We start from the raw sequence: 19,127 nt of genomic DNA, 5'->3' as shown, positions 1-19,127 counted from the left end.
TCATCCATATTAGTAACGATATTGCCGGCTTTGTCTCTTAACGTATACATCTGATTCTTGCCTATTCCTAGTTTCTTCTTCACTGCTTTTAGGCTTCTTCCGTTCCTGAGAGCATGTTCAATTCTATCCATATTATACTTCCTTATGTCAGCTGTCTTACGTTTGTTGATTAACTTGGAACGTTCTGCCAGTTCTATTCCAGCTGTAGGGTTAGAGGCTTTCATACATTGGCGTTTCTTGATCAGATCTTTCGTCTCCTGCGATAGCTTACTGGCATCCTGTCTAACGGAGTTACCACTGACTTCTATTGCACATTCCTTAATGATGCCCATAGGACTGTCGTTCATATCTTCAACACTAAGGTCCTCTTCCCGAGTTAAGGCCGAATACCTGTTCTGTAGCTTGATCCGGAATTCCTCTAGTTTCCCTCTTACCGTTAACTCATTGATCGGCTTCTTATGTACCGGTTTCTTTCGTTCCCTCCTCAAGGCTAGGCTAATTCGAGTTCTTACCATCCTATGGTCACCGCAGCGCACCTTGCCGAGCACTTCTACATCTTGTATGATGCCAGGGTTAGCTCAGAGTATAAAGTCTATTTCATTTCTAGTCTCGTCATTCGGGCTCCTCCACGTCCACTTTCGGCTATCCTGCTTGCGGAAGAAGGTATTCATTATCCGCATATTTTTTTGTTCTGCAAAATCTACCACTAACTATCCCCTGTTATTCCTAGAGCCTATGCCATATTCCCCCACTGACTTGTCTCCAGCCTGCTTCTTGTCTACCCTGGCATTGAAGTCGTCCATCAGTATAGTGTGTGTTGTTTTGACTTTACCCTTCGCCGATTCCACATCTTCATAGAAGCTTTCGACTTCCTGGTCATGACTTCATGTAGGCGCGTAGGCCTGTACGACCTTCAATTTGTACCTCTGATTAAGTTTCACAACAAGACCCGCCACCCTCTCATTAATGCTATAGAATTCCTGTATGTTACCAGCTATGTTCTTATCAATCAGGAATCCGACTCCTAGTTCTCGTCTCTCCGCTAAGCCCCGGTAGCACAGGACGTGCCCGCTTTTTAGCACTGTATATGCTTCTTTTGGCCTTCTAACTTCACTGAGCCCTATTATATCCCATTTACTGCCCTCTAATTCCTCCAATAGCACTGCTAGACTCGCCTCACTAGATAACGTTCTAGCGTTAAACGTTGCCAGGTTCATATTCCAATGGTGGCCTGTCCAGAGCCAGGGATTCTTAGCACCCTCTGCAGCGTCACAGGTCTGACCGCCGCCGTGGTCAGTTGCTTCGCAGCTGCTGGGGACTGAGGGCCGGGGTTTGATTGTTGTGTTCATATTGGAGGTTGTGGCCAAGTAATGCACCAGGGTGGCCAATCCTGCTCTGGTGAGGGAGTGCGTTACCGGTTCTGGTCACCGGGATCAGGCCACACTCCAGGCCTGTTTATGCAATTTCATCAACACGCAGATTTCTTTTTGTTTTAATCCGGTGGAAAATTGCGTGGCACCAGGACTCGAACCACGGTCCTCTTGCACGCGAGGCGGATGTTCTACCTCTACGCCACCGCTGCACCCCAGTTACTAATAAATTAATATTAGTGGTGTGCAAATATTCAAAACGTTGAATTGGCTGATAATTAATTCAATTTGAAAGACACTTTTACTATTAAAAATATTCCAAGTCCCAAAAATTCCTAAATGTATTTGGAATGCATTTCTTTGCAGAGGAATTGCTCTGGTTATTGAACGAATGAATGAGCTTTCTAGCTCATCCAGTGCTCTTTTGCAATGGCTGTGCCAGCATTCTTGCACAGTCACCAATGCATGGCAGCGCATGAGGCTAAGCACGTCTTGCATGCTAACAAATGCCCAGAGCTATCTGCCTAAAAAAGATGTTGTTGAAGACTTTCTCAAGGACAGCACCACTGACACAGCCGTGATAACCGAATCGTGGCTTACTTCGCAAATAGCTGATGATGAACTTTCGCACGATAAATCACTTTTTACAACTTACAGGCTTGACAGGAGGGGGCGCAGAGGTGGTGGTGTTGTGCTCTTCATAAAATCTAACTTGCCTTCTTATCTACTCACGTTTAATTGTAACCACAGAATTATTTGCGTTAAACTGTCCGTTGCCTCGAGCACATTTATACTAGTAGCCATGTACCGGCCACCTGAATCCTATTCCTCTTTCTTCAACGAGCTGCACTCTGTGTTACTGGAACTGTTTTCTCACTTTCCTTGTGTCAAACACATTCTTTGCGGCGACTTTAACCTCCCTGATACTGACTGGAACAATTTAACTACAGTGTCACGGTAGTCGAAAGACTTTATTGATCTCATCCAATTGTTATATTTTACCCAGTCGGTTAGCACACCAATTCGCGGTAATAACACACTTGACCAGGTTTTTGTTTCCAAGCCAGAGCAAGTTCATACGGTGTCTTGTGTCGATGGTATTAGCGACCACAGGATTGCCTTATTCAATATACCACTTGATGTTTCCATGCGCCAACCATCCAAAAAGTACATTTGCGACTACCAAAACGCTAATATGCTGGCCAGTAATTCAGAACCTGAAAAATTTTGTAAGTATTTTCCTCAGTATGCCCTAACAAGATCAGTTGACCAAAATTGGTTGCTCTACAAACAAAGAATAGTAACTTTAATAGTCAAGGAGGTACCCCTGGTCCGTATTCGAAGTGACTCAAAGAAGCCCTGGTACTCAAACATGATCAGAAGATTGTCAAAAAGAAAAAATTGTCTTTACCGCGCAGCCCAAAATGACACCCTCAATAAATAAACGAAAACAATATTTCGCATGTCTACACGAATATACTAAACTTGTAAAACGCTCTAAAAATAAATTTTTTCATAAGGACACGTTACATCTCATGCGCGATAACCCCCCAAAACTTTGGAATATTCCAAACCCAAAAACTCACTCTTCTAATATGTCGTTAACCAATCCTGATGGGTCACATGTTCCTCATGAGGGACGCTCAGATGTGATGAATGCGCACATTACGTCAGTTTTTAATTGCAAGCTGAATGGTGGTGCACCTGTAGTACCGAGATTGGGATTTACCCAAACGCCTTCTGTCACTGTTACTTCCACTGGTATATTTAATTTATTCAACTAACTTAAAATATCATGTGCTCCCGGACCCGACAATATTCCTGCCAAAATTCTAAAGGCTACTAATACCGTCTCTAGTCGCATCCTACAGGTAATATTTACACAGTCTATCTGTGAAGGTTCTGTTCCAAAGGACTGGCTTACTGTGAAGGTTGTACTACCGGCATTATCCTTCTAACCATTGCCCCATTTCACTCACTAATATAGCCTGCAAACTTCTGGAGCACATTATATATGCACACGTAGCACAACACCTCAATGATAAGTAATCTTTTTATCCAAAACAACATGGTTTTTGCCCTGAGTTATCCTGTGAAATGCAGATTTTTGAATTTACTACTGACCTTCATGTTAACTTAGATTCTTTGTTTCAGACTGACGCCATTTACATCGATTTCTTGAAAGCATTTGATCACGTCACTCACAAAAGACTTATCAATAAACTCAGTGCATTCAGTCTCGACCCATTAATCTTATCGTGGATAAACTGCTTCTTAACAGACCGAGTGCAGTTTACTGTTATAGGAGGTCAGCATTCTTCAACAACAAAAGTAGCATCTGGTGTCCCCCAAGGCTCAGTTCTTGGCCCGCTTCTTTTCTTAATATTCATCAACAACATACCTAACAGAATTTCATCTACAATCCATCTATTCACAGATGACTGTGTATTTTACCGTTGCATTAATAACCACCAAGATCACGTACATCTGCAGAATGACCTAAACCTAATTGAAAACTGGTGCTCAAAGTGGATGATGAAGCTTAATGTTTCGAAATGTGAACTTATGCATGTGTCTCGAAAACGCCTCAACTCCACTTATACATACTCGTTGCACTCGATACCAGTTTTGCAAGTACAAGAATATCGGTACCTTGGCGTCTTAATTACTACAAAGCTAACCTGGGCAGAACACATAATAAAGTTTGCAGCAGACAAGCCGAGGTCACTGGGATTCATCAGAAAAAATCCATCTTCGTCATAACCCTCTGTTAGACAACTGGCCTACAAAACGTATGTACACACAAAGCTTGAATATGCTGCGTGTGTAGCATCAAGTTTATCTCATGAACACCACTGAGGCAGTCCAAAACTGCGCAGCACGATTTATATGTTCTAACTATGACTATAAGCACAGCATCAGTGAAATAAAGAACTCCCTCAGTCTATCTTCTTTAGGATACCGATGCTGAATTGCCCTACCCTGTTTATTTCACACAATTTACTACACATTTCTGCATTTAAATGGAATGCTCCTTCTCCCGCCGATCCAAACTTCTCGTCGTCTTTTCAATTTTTTGAGCGTCCAGCATCTTCATGGTTCTACTAATGCCTTTAACAACTCGTTCTTGCCTACTGCTACAGTGAAATGGAATAAACTTCCCGAGTTGATCATCCTCGAACGTGATCATGTAAAATTTCGTGATTTATTATCCACACAATCTTTGTAATCCTTGTATTCACTACAGTTCACCTTTGTTTTTGTTTGTTTCAATCTTGCGTTGTTTTTCAATTTCGCTTCTCTGTCGCAAGCGTTCTTGAATTGTATTTCGCTCCGCCATGTGTATGCTGTGTTATGTTCTTTTTCTAGCATGTCTTAGTGATCCCCGTTTGACCATGTATGTCCTGTTTTTTATTCATTCAATGACTTCTCACGTTTTCCTCACTTTGTATTACTGACCAATTTTTGTGTATTCTGTAATTGTACTACCCCCCCCCCCTTTGTAATACCCAAAGCAGAGGCCTTTAAGGGAATAATAAATTATGATGATGATGATGATGCTGTTGATCAGTTTTCAATACTCAACTTCTCTGCAGCGCAGCCGTGCAATGCGGCTAAGCATATTTGCCGTCCAGTGAAGCATACTAAGAGGGGGAAAAAGGGGTAACTATCCTGGGGCCACTGCTGGTGCTGATGGCAACTCCTTGATATCCACCAAAAGTAACCATACTGTACTGCTTCTACATGCATGTAGAGAACAGCCATCAGGTAGAAACCTCTGTGTCTGATAGCAATCTGGCTAGAAATATGGTTCACAGGCTATGAATTCGACCAAGTAGGAAGCTTGGCAATGTTTTTAGACGCTCACCTTAAAGGAATTGTGTGCCACCAGGATGCTTCCATGGCAAATTGGCTTAATTAAAAACTCGGCTTCACAAAAAGCAAGACTAACTAGGTCTTGTGCTCATGTAATTCAAGAAAGCTTCAATTTGCAGATTTCTAGGCTTGTATCAGCATGCTTCTCAACTTCTTTGTTAACTTCGGTGGGTGAAGCTTCATTGAGGAAATTTTGACATGAACCAAACAATGCTTCGGAAGAAAATGAAAAGAAAAGAAAAATGCGTCCTGTTGTCATTCCATATGTAAACAAAGTGGCTCATTCATTAAAGAATGTGGCTTCCAGGTATTATGTTCCAGTAGTGTTTTTGGCTCTTTGGAAACTTTCTTGTATTTGTGCTCAGCTGTCATCTGTAAAACATACCGAGTGTGTCAAGAAGCACGCAAAGTGTCTTTTAAAGCGTTCAGCCGGGCTCGTTTATAAGATTTCTTTAAGCTGCGGAAAGGCATACATCGGCCAAACGGGCCATTGCATATATGATCACTTGTGAGAGCACACATTATCAATGAGAAATGGGACAGGCTCGCATTAGCCGTACTATTGCAAGGCGTGCACGTGTGAACCTTTGCTCGTAAACACGTGCATACTATGGAAAAGTAGAGATATGGTGGCACGGGAACTAGCAGAGCTAGAACTAGCATGGGAACTAGAACTATATATGAGAAAATTTGGAGACCAGTGTATCAGCGTTCCGTCACTGTCTCTTTATGAGAATGAGTTCAGTTTTCTTGCTTATAGGTTGTGATTAAGCTTGGCATCATTCTCATGCAAAGTCTTTTGTCTATGCTCTTGTATGCATGCCTGAGGGTATATGAAGCAAAACATCGGGAATCAGTTGCCAGTGTGCACGCATCTTTGTCCATGTCCCTTTTTGCACCCAAGGCCCTTTCTAGCTGCTCAGTGGACACAATAGTGTCTGGTGTCGGCAGGTACCCTTTGCAAGCCGAGCCAACAGTGGTTAGCTCTGAACACTGCGCTAACACAAATCTTCTTATTGGCCCAAAATTTAATCAGGCACGTATGTTTCAACCTGTGCTTGTGGCACCGAATATTATTGCTGGTTGATGAGCTTATCAAAGTTTTTGCCACAGTGCTGACATGGAAGGAGCCTCTTTGGGAGTGAGTCTTGCAAGGCTCATACAGGAGAGGACATACAGATGCAGTACAGTGGTAGCGCTTTACCATACAGGGGATGCGTCAAGCTCAGAAGAAAAGGCAAAAGGTACAACAGGTACACCATGCGAAGTACAAAAAGTAGCCAATAAAAATGGAAAGTTAACATGTGCATCCACTGAAACATACTGTAAACAAAAAGAGTAAACATATGTCATGTGCAAAAAGCAAAGCACAGAAAGGTATGAAAAAGAAAACGAACATGCACCGACATATGTGTGAAAAAGTCAGGGCACAGAAAATGCGTCATTGATAAGTTAGCACAATTTAAGACCCCAAGAATGCATTCGTCACTCTGACAATGAGTGAAGATGCTATTCGAGCTGTCATATTCACTGTACATATTTACCAATATGTTTCGTGACAAATGTTTCTCGAGGTGGTAAGCGCTTAGATGAAGAAAGCATGAAACACCAGTTGTGTGCATCTCTTATGGTTCTGACACTGCGGCCAAGGTGGGTGGCCTCCCGTCCCTGCTACTCACTGCTGTGTGCATCCTGAAAGTGGCGGTCAAGGTTCTTGCGGAACATGAACCCGCGGCGGCACATGGTGCAGTGCAGTGGGTATGCCTTGGTGTGCTTGCGCACCACGTGGTGGTCCCGCTTGAGGGCACGCCCAAATAGCTTGCCACACAGCGGGCATGCGTGCTCCATTGCTGCCGCCTCTGCTTTGGAAACACAAGAGCACATTGACAGCAGAAGAGAGGAGAAAAACAGGACACATTGCCACTTTACGCACAGGAGTCTGTTTAAAACACGAGGCAGCACTCGGCAACATTTCACTTCCACAACTTATGTTGAATTCCAATGGCGGAGTCAGAGCAGCCAACGGACTCCGCGAGCGAGCACTCGTCTCTGGCGCAGAGCAATGCCTCCAAATCCGCGAATGGAACACACCCGCACCGCCGAAGCAAGGCGGAAGCGGAACTTGTATCGCCGAGTTACTCAGGGTACCTTGCGTGTTGTCATTTCCTTCCGCTGTTTGCTCCCAGCACCGCCGCACCGGTCACTTGTCTCTTCAGCGCCGTTCACCTGTTGTTTTTTTAAAAGTGTGGAATGGATATCTCGCCAAGCTTGCAGCAGCTTTTGCTTTCTCGTGAGTCGTGACCGGTGGCGCCTCCCAGCAGACAAATGTGGTAAAGGAAATACGTCACGCAGAGTTCCGGTCCACTTCGCCGATTTAGCGGAGCATCTTTTTCTGCTCCACGGAGCGACTCCTGCTCTGAATTCACTCCGACTCTCTAATTCGAACACCTTACTCCCACCCTCACTCTGTCATTGGGACAAACTTGCTCCGAAACGAGCAGAAAAGCATGCTCTGACTCTGCCATTGGAATTCAACATTAGTGTCAACTGGAGGAGATGGTGTAGGTTCGTGATTATGAAAGAGCAAGATAATACAAACTTCAGCAAAATGGCCAACCCAGCAAGATAACGCAAAATGAGCACTTCATATTGCTAGGGGACAGTTGCAAGTGACAGCAGACACCTGTCGGCGCACAAGTCCCTCCCCCTAGAACCGTGTTGGAAAGCGGCAAGGAGTTTTATTGAAGTGATTCTGTTCTCTTTCCAGATGCGGCCAGCCAACCTCTATAAATCTACAAGTATGCAACAATGAACAACATTGGCTAAGATAAATTCATTACACTTGTGAGAACAGGACCCCTTTAATGAAACCCCTCAGTTCACAGCAAGTGTTCACTTTGTGCTCTCTGGCCATCTCTTCCATTTTTTCGTTCTTTCATAAAGCAGCAGCAACCCATTTGATGTCTACTGCAGGACAAAGGTCCGGTGATCTCCAGTTATCGCTCGCTTGTGTCAGCTGACACCATCTTATATCCATAAATTACCTAACCTCACCAAACCACCCTGTTCTCTGCTGCCCTTGGCTGCATTTTCCTTCCTCCAACACCAATTCTGTTGCTCCAGTAGGCCATTGGTTATTTGCTCTATGGAATACATTACATGACCTGCCCAACTCAACCTGTTCCTCTTAATCACAGCTAGTTACACTAGCTGATCTATACTACCACCACCTTCTTGTCTCGTTAGCAATCTTTTTTGTTCCATTGCTCATCGCATGGTCCAACAGGCTTGATTGTTTTGAAATGAGGTTCATTGCAACAGAATGTGGGCGAATGGGTAGTAGTCACAGATGTTCAGCCAAGTGCAGCTACCATGAGCTTAGGCTGATAGTGATGCTGTTTAGGCACAGGCAACTCTTCCCTAAAATCACCCTCCACACATAAACACACCATGCTGGCAGCTTAAGGCGAAGGCACAAGTGGATCATAGCACAGCTTGATGCATCAAACGTTCAAAAATTATCAGTCACAATGGTGGAGGTCTATCCACAGCATGAGTGGCTCCGCAAAGCCATTTACCCCAGAATAATGATTTGCTCCAGAACAGGGTAGGGGCCATGGTGTTGCGACATAGCAGTTTGTGCCGCTGCGAAAACCGCTGTGCGCCACAGGACCCGGCCTTCCTTGGGTCCTGCGCCAAGTGACCGAACTAACCTACGCAGTGTCACCATTGACTACGAAGTCTTTCTCTGACCCACCAGTGACTGACTTTGTACACGGATGAAGCCTTATAATTCGAACACTGATTCAGCACACTAAAATGCGTGAAGACAGTGCTTCTTCCACCAAGAGTTAATGTTACACAGTAGTTAGTGCCACTATGAAAAGATGTGGGGAGAAGAGGAAGATGATGCGACACCGGCATTGATCAGTGGTATCACTCTGCCCTGCATTATCGAGCAACATATGTTCCCCTGTATATATATCCCCTGTAAATATTCTTCCCCGTAATAGTATTTAGCGACAAGTTTAGTGGAGAGGCCAGGTGTGGTAGCAGGTACCCTAAGCCAAACCAAAGAGCCAGGGGCAAAAGTGCATGGAGAACAGTTGTCAGGTAGACGAAATTGCTGCTGCCACTGGTCCTCTGTGGAAAAAGAGCGGGCAGGCTGGTGGCATTCCTCGGCATGTCGAGAAGCTTTGGACGGTGGCATACTGGCAGATGCATCGGGCACGTGAAAAAGAATTGCGTCAAAGGTATCTATTTACTTACTTGGAAAATTCTGCGGGCCACTTATGGGTGGTCCAAGCAAGAGTGGGTACAATTAAACGAAGAATATTGCACAGAAAATTACCATATATACTCACATAAGGAGCACACTCGCCTAATAAGTGCATCCCCAACTTCGCTCTTGAAAAATTTGGTTTTTGTTTTCCCCCGCATAATAATCACACCCCCAACTTTGCTTCTGTGCAGTCCCACGATCGAACAGTCGTGCTGTAGTTCTTTGGAAATATACTACAATCTTACTCTCACACGTTTTTAGAGCGAGCACGCTTAATCTCAATGCCCGTCACTGTGTTATAAATAATTAATAATGCAACACGAAAAATCCTGAGATCACATAAACATAATTTTAAAGTAAACTTATGTAGGCTGCACAACCATGACAGGGGCGGTGGGTTTGATGACAGAGAAGTTGACAGCGAAGCCATGACGAGAGAACATTCGCGGCAAGAGCAGGCTATGCGTCATCACGACTGCTCGGTACCCGATGGAAAGATAAGCCTGTTCTTACCACATGCTTGTAGCCAGAGCAAAGGCACCTCGCAGATTAGAGAGAGCAAAGAATTTGCCACTGCTATCAGCAACGCCAACTTTACTTTGACCTAACAGGAGAGCACACGCACGATGCATGGCCAGGCGTAGTGCATGGGAGAGCCCAAGTGAAGAGTGGGGGGCACTTGCTTAGTGTAAGATTCGCGCATCTTGCTTGCTTTTCTGTCTGTCTTTGGGCTTTGTGTGACGGGTCCTAAGTCAAATTACACCTTTACTGCGGGAGTTTTTCTGCTCACGAAACGGAAGCGCTGATCAAGCACCAATAAACTTTGACATGCTGATGAGCAGGGCAGTCGAGGAAAGAGGTACATACAGTGTGCTCGTCAAAACAACAGGTGCCAAAAGCAGCGCTTTAATGTGTTGCTTGCGATAATGGCAGACGGCCATAAGCAGCTGTGAGGATGAGCTGCTGTGGAACCACGACGTGGATGAAGCGGCTAGCAACCTGGACAACAGGTCTGGTGTTTCTGATGCAGAGTGAAGTGCAAAACAACACTGCTACAATTTGTAAACAGCGTATTGTCACATAGAAGTGACGGTGAATAATACAGCGGCAAATCTGTGAATGACAAAACTAACTTTTACTGAGCGAACTTGTGCCCACAAAAACAAGTTACACTCAAAGCACAGCACTAGCAGCGAAAACAGTTGGCGATCAACCAAAATCTGATTAGCGGGTCAAGCGTGTCGGCTTTCATACATGAGTCATAGAAGATTCCAGAGTGGTCACTGGCGCCCGTGTGTCATCCAGACATGCAATCAGATTACACAAAATTCGGTAACAAAAGACAGTGGATAGAGCCATCAATAACATTCGAGAAACTATCGATAGATGTATAGTGATAATAGAGCGATAACATGTGTTAGGCGGTGAAACGCAGTCACCCGATAAAGATAAACAAGTACACGTGTCAACACCCCCACTTTTAGAAAGCATCGTTCCGGTGCTACAAGCACGAGAGCAAAAACACGACCAAGTATAACAAAGAAAAAAGAAACAAAGTAACAAAAAAATTAAGTCCCTAAGTTCATCAGCGGGTGTAGAAAGGCTTAAGATGTGCCATGTGGACGACTTCAGGTCGTGCGTGGCACCACTGTGAATGTGAAATGCCGTCTGGCATGATCTCATAGTCCAGTGCGGCAATGCATCGGATGATCCTGTAGGGTCCAAAATAGTGGCATAACGGTTTCTCACGGAGTCCTCATTGGCGTATCAGACTCTAGACCCAAACAAAGTCACCAGGCTAGTACTCGACGTAGCGTCGTCGAAGATTGTAGTGTTGGCTGTCGGTCCTCTCCTAGTTCTTGATCCGCAGGTGGGCGAGCTGTCGGGTTTCTTCAGCGCGCTAGAGGTAGGCGGTGACGTCAAGATTTTCCTTGTCGGAGACGTGCGGCAGCATGGTGTCAAGAGTCGTCATCGGGTTCCTGCCATAAACCAGCTTGAGCGGCATGATCTGCATGATTTCTTGCACCGCTGTGTTGTAAGCGAAGGTTACGTACCATGGGATGGCATCACATGTCTTGTGTTCGACGTCGGTGTACATAGCAAGCATGTCGGCGAGGGTCTTGTTCAGCCGCTCCGTAAGACGTCTGTGGGTGGTAGGCAGCTGTCCTCCTGTGCCTTGTCTGACTGTATTGCAGAATGGCTTGGGTGAGCTCTGCTGTAAAGGCCGTTCCTCTGTCGGTGATGAGGACCTCTGGGGCACCATGTTGCAACAGGATGTTCTCAACGAAGAATTTAGCAACTTCAGCCATGCTACTTTTGGGTCAAGCATGTCGACTTTTATACATGAGTCATCGAAGGTTCCAGAGTAATTGCTTGTGTCCGTGTGTCTTCCAGAAAGTTCTAGACAATTCGTGTCACGCATACATGCAATAAGATTACACAAAGTTCGGTGACGAGAGACAGCAGACAGAACTATCTAAAACACTCAAGAAACTTCTGATACATGCAGGCATGTCCTGCGCTGATCAATAACATTTGTTAGATGGTCAAACGTTGTGACCTGATAAACAAGTACATGTGTCAATATGTGAATTTTTATGGCAAAGTTGTGCATTTTTCCAATCATTAACGCATTACTTTTACATTTTTGCTTTAGCAATAATGTTCCTGTAATATTTACCCCGCATAATAAATGCTCACCCCAATTTAGCTTCAGTTTTTTTGGGGAAAAAATTGAGAAATTTAGATAATTGTCTCCTAGGGCACAGCATTCTTTGGCTTGGCTCGTACTTTTCTTTCCCTATGTTTAGCCCAGTTTGTGCTTTTCTTTCCCTGTAGGTCCACCCCCAAATTTCAAATTGGCCCACTCCCTTATCACCCCCAAATTCAGGTTGGTCCACCCCAAAATTTAGGGTGGCTCACCCTCACTCCCAAATTTAGGTCGACCCACTCCCAAAATTAAGTTGGCCTACCCCCAAATTTAGGCTGGTCCACCCCAAATTTCAAGCTGGCCCACCCCCAAATCAGTTTTGATGTTTTTAAAATAACTATGGCATTGTGACTGCTAGTCCTTTTCAGAGTGTTAACACCCTTTTCTCGTTGCTTTTGTTTTAGTGAAGTTGAATTTCAACAATTTTCTATTGAAGTTCTTCACGTGTTGTTTTTTTTTTTTAGATCCATGTTTAACCTGTTTGTATACAGCTAAAACTCGCAATGAATATTTTGATACATGTGCCTGGCTGGGTGCCAATATTTTTTTGCAATAAAGCTTTATCAACTGTATAAATAATAAAGTAACGTTGACATGACATTGCGAGTCTCACTTGTGTGCTTTAACTAGTGCTTACCGAACTCACTTTTGTCCTGTAGCCATTGCAGGATTTTTAATAATTCATAATGATCAAAATATATATCTACTATTTTGTGAGCCCAGTTTTCACATTTTGATGAGTGCTAGGACTTTATACAAAAGTTGACAGTAACTTTAGCATACGCTAAAGAGAATGAAGGTGAAAGCCCGTGTGCTTACGAGACATTCAGGGTTCGATGCTGTAATTCATTTCATTTCATGTTTTTGTTTCATTTCATTTTACTTCCTTAAAGACCCCACTGAAGGGGTATTACATAAGGGGTGGGTACATACATGAAAAATTGAAAGCCATGTTTTCATACAGTGCAAGGTAATTTTGTTACGGTGTTCAAAATGTGGAAGGACAGGTTACGACTGTGGTTTTGTTAGAAAGGCCGTTCCAGTCTGTTGCTGCACAAAAAAACATTGAAGACGAAAAAGTAACGGTGCGTGTAATAACTCTACCTTAATCTGCAGTACCTTTATTAACTTTGCCCTAATTAACACCGAAGGTCGTGGGTTAGAGTGTCTTAATAACTATACCTTAATTAACTTCACATTGATTAGCACCAAATGTTGAGGGTTCCAGTGGCTTAATTAACTACCATAATTGCCTTAGCCTTAATTAATGCCAAAGGCAGTGGGTTCCACTCACGACCTTCACCCTGTCAATTGGAATCCAACTTGGAGATATGGCTGGTTTGCCCATATGTCCAAGTGGGTTCGACTCCCAACAAAGGTCATGGGTTAGAGTGCCTTAATTAACTCTATCTTAATGAGCTGTGCCTTAATTTGCTTCGCCCTATTCAACACCAAAGATCGAGGGTTCGACCCCAAATTTTGGTGCCATTTAATTTTGGTGCCATAACACCAGACATCGGATTTTTCTACCCATGAGCCATCTAAGGATTTCACCCTAATAAGAAACATACCTCATGAGTGTTGAAATTTGCCAAGGTTGACGATTGGACGTGTTGGTATAGCGTATTAGAGGTTGGACTGTGCAACATTTTGACGAGAGAAGAGAAACACACACCACCAAGCGCTCTGTGTTTCTCTTCTATGTCTCTCGTCAGAATGTTGCGCAATCCAACCTCTAATCATGAGTGTTGCCATTTACACTTTGACATCAGCTACTCGCCAACAATGGTGGCACTGGTGTGCCTCGGCACCACCGAGGACCGGCGAAGTGCAAGCAGCGTGTGGCCCGTGCATAACTAAAGGCCTGTCGTCGGCCAGCCAGGGTGCATGTGGTTCCTGTGCAGCACTGCCACAATAAACGTCACCCACATTTTGTCCAAAATTTGTGTTCTCATACATCTGCGGCAGCGCCATTCCCACCTGGCAGTGGACTGTTACAGTGCCTAGCACCATTGCCGCATCTGCAGCATGATATAACCCAGTTTCCTAACGTGCGTTGCTTTTGTTACCACCATCAAGGCTGCCAATGTGTAATCGTGATTTGAATAGCACCAAAAATGCACTGCACTGGAGGAGCAACAACAGTGCTAGAACAGCAATTGCAGATAGGAATGGCACTGCAATGACAGGGTGAGAATACAAACTTCAAACAAAATACAGGCAACGTAATCCCACTAGGACAAGCAGCCCTGCATTCCGTGTCAAAACCACATGCACGTACGTATACAATGATGGCTGGCCGACGCTGCACACTGTGTTTTCAGTTATGCTTCGGGCACGCGCTCTGCTGTTCACATTTCATTTGTATTCAATAGTACATCTGCTGTGGCACTTGCAGGTATGCAGCTCATTAAAGCGTGAACCTTGTGGGGATGCGCGACTCTCACGCATCCCCTGATATGCTGTTTTCCCGCACGGCTCGCGTTGCCTGGCGCCCGCGGCGCTCGGAGTGGTACAAGCGCGGTGCGAGAGATGGCGCGACCGTCGCACCGCGGCGGGGTTACTCGGGCGCCGAGGGACAAGGGCTGCCTTTTTCCCGGCGGGCCGGGGAACAACGTGGACATTCCGCGCGCGCTGCGACCATGCTTCTGCGAGACCGCCTCGCGTGGCCGCCTTCGAACGCACGACTGTTGGCGTGACCGAACACGCGAACGACCAGGCGTTGGGATCCAGCATGGGGCGAACATATTCGCTCGCAATGCGGTCGCGGTAAGTCGGACTTCTAGATTTGTCGCGCGCCCATCGGCATGTTTTGGGGATAGCAACTCGGCTAGCAGGCATTGATCTATGAAAGGTGCAATAAATGCCCTTGTGACTGTTTGCACTACTGTGTTGTTGTTCCTTTGTCCCCAAGAGTACGGGAGGAGAACCCCATATCCCCCACATCTGGCTGCCCAACGTGGGGCTCTTGGGGCATCGGACGATAATTTTAACAGTGTTGCTTCGTTCAAGACCTTTGTTTGAACCGGAGCGTAGGCCTAGCGTGGATTTTGATCGCTAGCGTCGGCGGCGTGCTTTCTTGAGCGAGGCGGCGGTGGCTGTAGTGTGTTTGAACATGTCAACATGCTAAGCCTTTTCGCAAGTCTTTTTTTTAATGACATTCGTCGGTACGAGAGCCACGTGGTCTGCATCCTGGGAGAGCGAGGCTGAGCGCCCGCGGAGCAGTGGCAAGCCTGAAGCGAGTGAGTACGGAAGCCTCGTGGGTGGTCCGAATTTCTTATGTAAATAGCTTCTTCTATCTCTTTGACTCGGATGAAGTCGCGGCTCAGGGAGCCGGGTGGCCGCGGGCCACGGGTGCCACTACGGGCTGACTGGTATTGCGGCCTGGCACCGGGCGCTCCGACACCGTCTGGGACGGTGGGCGCCGTCAACTCGGATGCTGTGTGCACCGAGCGGAGTAGGACCACCCCACAGAGCTAACGTCTCCTCGCGGCTGCCTGTTTCGCGCCCATTTTGGGTGTTGTTTTTGGATGCCGGTTGTTGTCAGGGTAGCGACGATTTAGGCCTAAGGCTTTACGAAGCTGCCTGTCGCACGTGGAGGGACACAACCTGGTGGACCGTGGCGTTGAGGCGTTGCAATTTGCTTCCCTCATTCTATTTAGCGTCGCACGAATTGAAATTACTCGTTCGGCTCAAGGAAGCGAGCTTCGTTCACATGAACTTAGCATCTGAGTAGCTGCCCGATCTTTTGCTAGCCGAGTTGAACATCGTGCCACGTGGGCGATGCGCATGCAGAATTCCTCTCCCTTGCACTACTGTAGTGTTTGCCGAGTGTGTTGAGTTTACGCAGCGTGATTGGAGTCACCCCTGGCTTGCTGTCACCTGCACATCGTCTGCGCTGCTGCCCCGGACTATGATCGAGTCACCCAGGGCGATGGTGATGCTGTGGCCAGTTCGGCGCAGCGACTTCGGCGGCCTCCTGTATCCAGCTCACAACCCTCGGCGGCGCACAAAGGAGCCAGCGGTCACCGACAGCTACGGCGGCTCTAGCCAGCTGGGCGCGTCGGCGCGAGCGACGCTTGCTCGTACCGACTACTGCGTCGTCGTCTCCGGAGTTCTGGCCTGGGATCGTGCCGTCGAGTCGCAAAGCTGCTGCGGTGACCGGCGGACGCCAGCGGTGTACCCCAAGGACAGTCGGCTCGCATGTTATGGACAGCGTGTGGACATTTCCCCGGCGCGGCCACTGTTGCATGTACCACATTGTTCGCGAAGCACGTGTTGATGTTAGTCTGTGTGAAATGTTTCGCCGGAATATGTAGTGATTTAAGGTTGGGGGGATGTGGGGATGCGCGACTCTCACGCATCCCCTGATATGCTGTTTTCCCGCACGGCTCGCGTGGCCTGGCGCCCGCGGCGCTCGGAGTGGTACAAGCGCGGTGCGAGAGATGGCGCGACCGTCGCACGGCGGCGGGGTTACTCGGGCGCCGAGGGACAAGGGCTACCTTTTTCCCGGCGGGCCGGCAAACAGCGTGGACATTCCGCGCGCGCTGCGACCATGCTTCTGCGAGACCGCCTCGCGTGGCCGCCTTCGAACGCACGACCGTTGGCGTGACCGAACACGCGAACGACCAGGCGTTGGGATCCAGCATGGGGCGAACATATTCGCTCGCAATGCGGTCGCGGTAAGTCGGACTTCTAGATTTGTTGCGCGCCCATCGGCATGTTTTGGGGATAGCAACTCGGCTAGCAGGCATTGATCTATGAAAGGTGCAATAAATGCCCTTGTGACTGTTTGCACTACTGTGTTGTCGTTCCTTTGTCCCCAAGAGTACGGGAGGAGAACCCCGTATCCCCCACAACCTGAAAGATCCATTAGATGTTTTACTGACCTCCTGCATCCTTAAAAGGAACATCTATTAGTGGTCACGTATGTCCAGCTGCGACATCCTTTCAATGTTATAGCAACGTGATCGGGATGGGACTTAGATTATTCATAGTACATAATTTTAATGTTGTTTGGAGAAATATGGATATCTATAGAATGTGTGCAATGTCTAAAATATGATGTTCTATGGATATCTATGGGACATAAATGGCTCACTGAGACGCTGCTGATATAAAGGCAATAAAGAATGGCCAGGAAAGCATTGAAACAAAAATTGCTGGTTTCCAAAATCGCTTAGATGTAAAATTTTAAAAACGCCGACCACATAAATAAAGAAATTTCAGATGTGCATGTCAAGATTGACAATATACAACCTGTCGTTTGGAAGCGCTTGACTTACGCCTTGCAGACTTTGAAGACAGATCATGTCGTGATTAACCTAATATTTTGCGGTATCCCTGACACAAAGCGAGTTTCAAACCAGAAATTTCTTGGTGTTTGGTTCAATGAGAATCTTTCTTGGAATTTTCACAACACCAAATTAATGTCTGATCTAAGTAAAACAGTCGGTTGTTTCTATAAGAGATCTCATTTGTTGCCCCCCTGGTTAAAGATATCCATGTATTATGCACTTCTGTACTCAAGATTGTCATACTGTATCCTTGTTTGGGGAACTACGACGTCCAGCAATTACCTTAAACTAATTTCAATTCAGAAACATGCTTTGTGTGCTATCGAGGGGTTTCATGTCAGCCCTACAGATTTGCCTACATCACCGCTATTTCAGAAAGATGGCATCCTTAAAGTAAACGAAATATATAATTTCTGTCTACTTAAGTAAATCCATCGTCATAAATTGTTCTTTTCTTGTCCAGATAATTCCAGCAGCCGATATGCTTTTCGGACGAAACATAGGCTTGTTGAAATCACACGAACCAATTACGGCAAGCAAACACTAAGCTACCAAATTCCCACGGTAATAAATCAATTTCTTTTTGAAACTGAATACAGTATTACCTTCCACAATAATGTTTTAAGTCTACAATTAAAAAATACCTATTGGAACAAATGGAATAAGATATGTAGTGATTTAAGGTTGGGGGGATGTGGGGATGCGCGACTCTCACGCATCCCCACATCCCCCCAACCTTAAATCACTACATATCTTATTCCATTTGTTCCAATAGGTATTTTTTAATTGTAGACTTAAAACATTATTGTGGAAGGTAATACTGTATTCAGTTTCAAAAAGAAATTGATTTATTACCGTGGGAATTGCACATGTTGCAAGCTTTGTGATATTGTTTCTGTGTTTTAGGAATGACATTTTTATGTTTGTAAAAGAATTATGTATTTTTATACCACTCATACGATAAGTTGTGTATTCAATTTATTCTTTTCTTGTACAAATTTTGTGCATGTTAACTTACTGCTTCATGCTTTTACAATACTTGAGAAATTCATTGTGAATTTGTTGTGAAGTGCTTGTGCACAATGCCAGCTGTTTTACGGGTGACCGGGACCTTGTCAGGCTCTTGCCTTTTGTCTTGGCGCCCTCTTTTCATTGAAAAGAAAATAAACTTTCCCTTTCACCTTTCACCCAAAGAATTTTGGCAACAAACCGTGACTAATAGGCTTGTGCGAATATTGCTTTTTGGTTCGAAGTGAATTTGAAGCGAATAGTAATTCTTCTCAAATAATTTCGAAGCAAATATTTTGAATAGTAGCAAGTAAAGAAAAGAAAAACGGCAGAGGGCTAAGGTCTGGGATTTATTCAAGGAAAGTAAACAACTTGATTATTTACGAAAATCCACAAATTTTTGTGGAAAAACACAAGCTGTTCCACATGCTGGGGTTTGAGGTGCTCCCTTCTGCAGTTTACAATGGCTCCTGCAGTCGAAAAAAGCCTTTCACTTCTTGTCTGGGTGGCTGGTATCGAAAGATACCTACGGGCAGCTGCAACCAGGGTTGGGTAAAGGTGGCTGCCCTTGCTTCTCCACCACA

The 19,127-nt window shown here is 45.5% G+C and overlaps 1 protein-coding gene across 7 annotated transcripts in view; it reads right to left on the bottom strand.

Moving 5' to 3' along the window:
• Positions 1-19,127, bottom strand: part of LOC126536175 (uncharacterized) — a 181,389-nt gene that overhangs the window by 36,597 nt on the left and 125,665 nt on the right. For 6 of the 7 annotated variants that reach the window (XM_072287426.1, XM_072287428.1, XM_072287432.1 and 3 more), the window contains one exon: positions 6,926-7,108. In XM_072287426.1, coding sequence (XP_072143527.1) covers positions 6,926-7,108 — 183 coding nt within the window. The remainder of the gene's footprint in view (positions 1-6,925; positions 7,109-19,127) is intronic. The other variant, XM_072287427.1, reaches the window with a different exon arrangement.

Source organism: Dermacentor andersoni, chromosome 3, assembly GCF_023375885.2.
Source record: "Dermacentor andersoni chromosome 3, qqDerAnde1_hic_scaffold, whole genome shotgun sequence".
In the NCBI taxonomy this organism is placed as follows: Eukaryota; Metazoa; Arthropoda; class Arachnida; order Ixodida; family Ixodidae; genus Dermacentor; species Dermacentor andersoni.
This window is presented reverse-complemented; position numbering and strand designations above follow the sequence as displayed.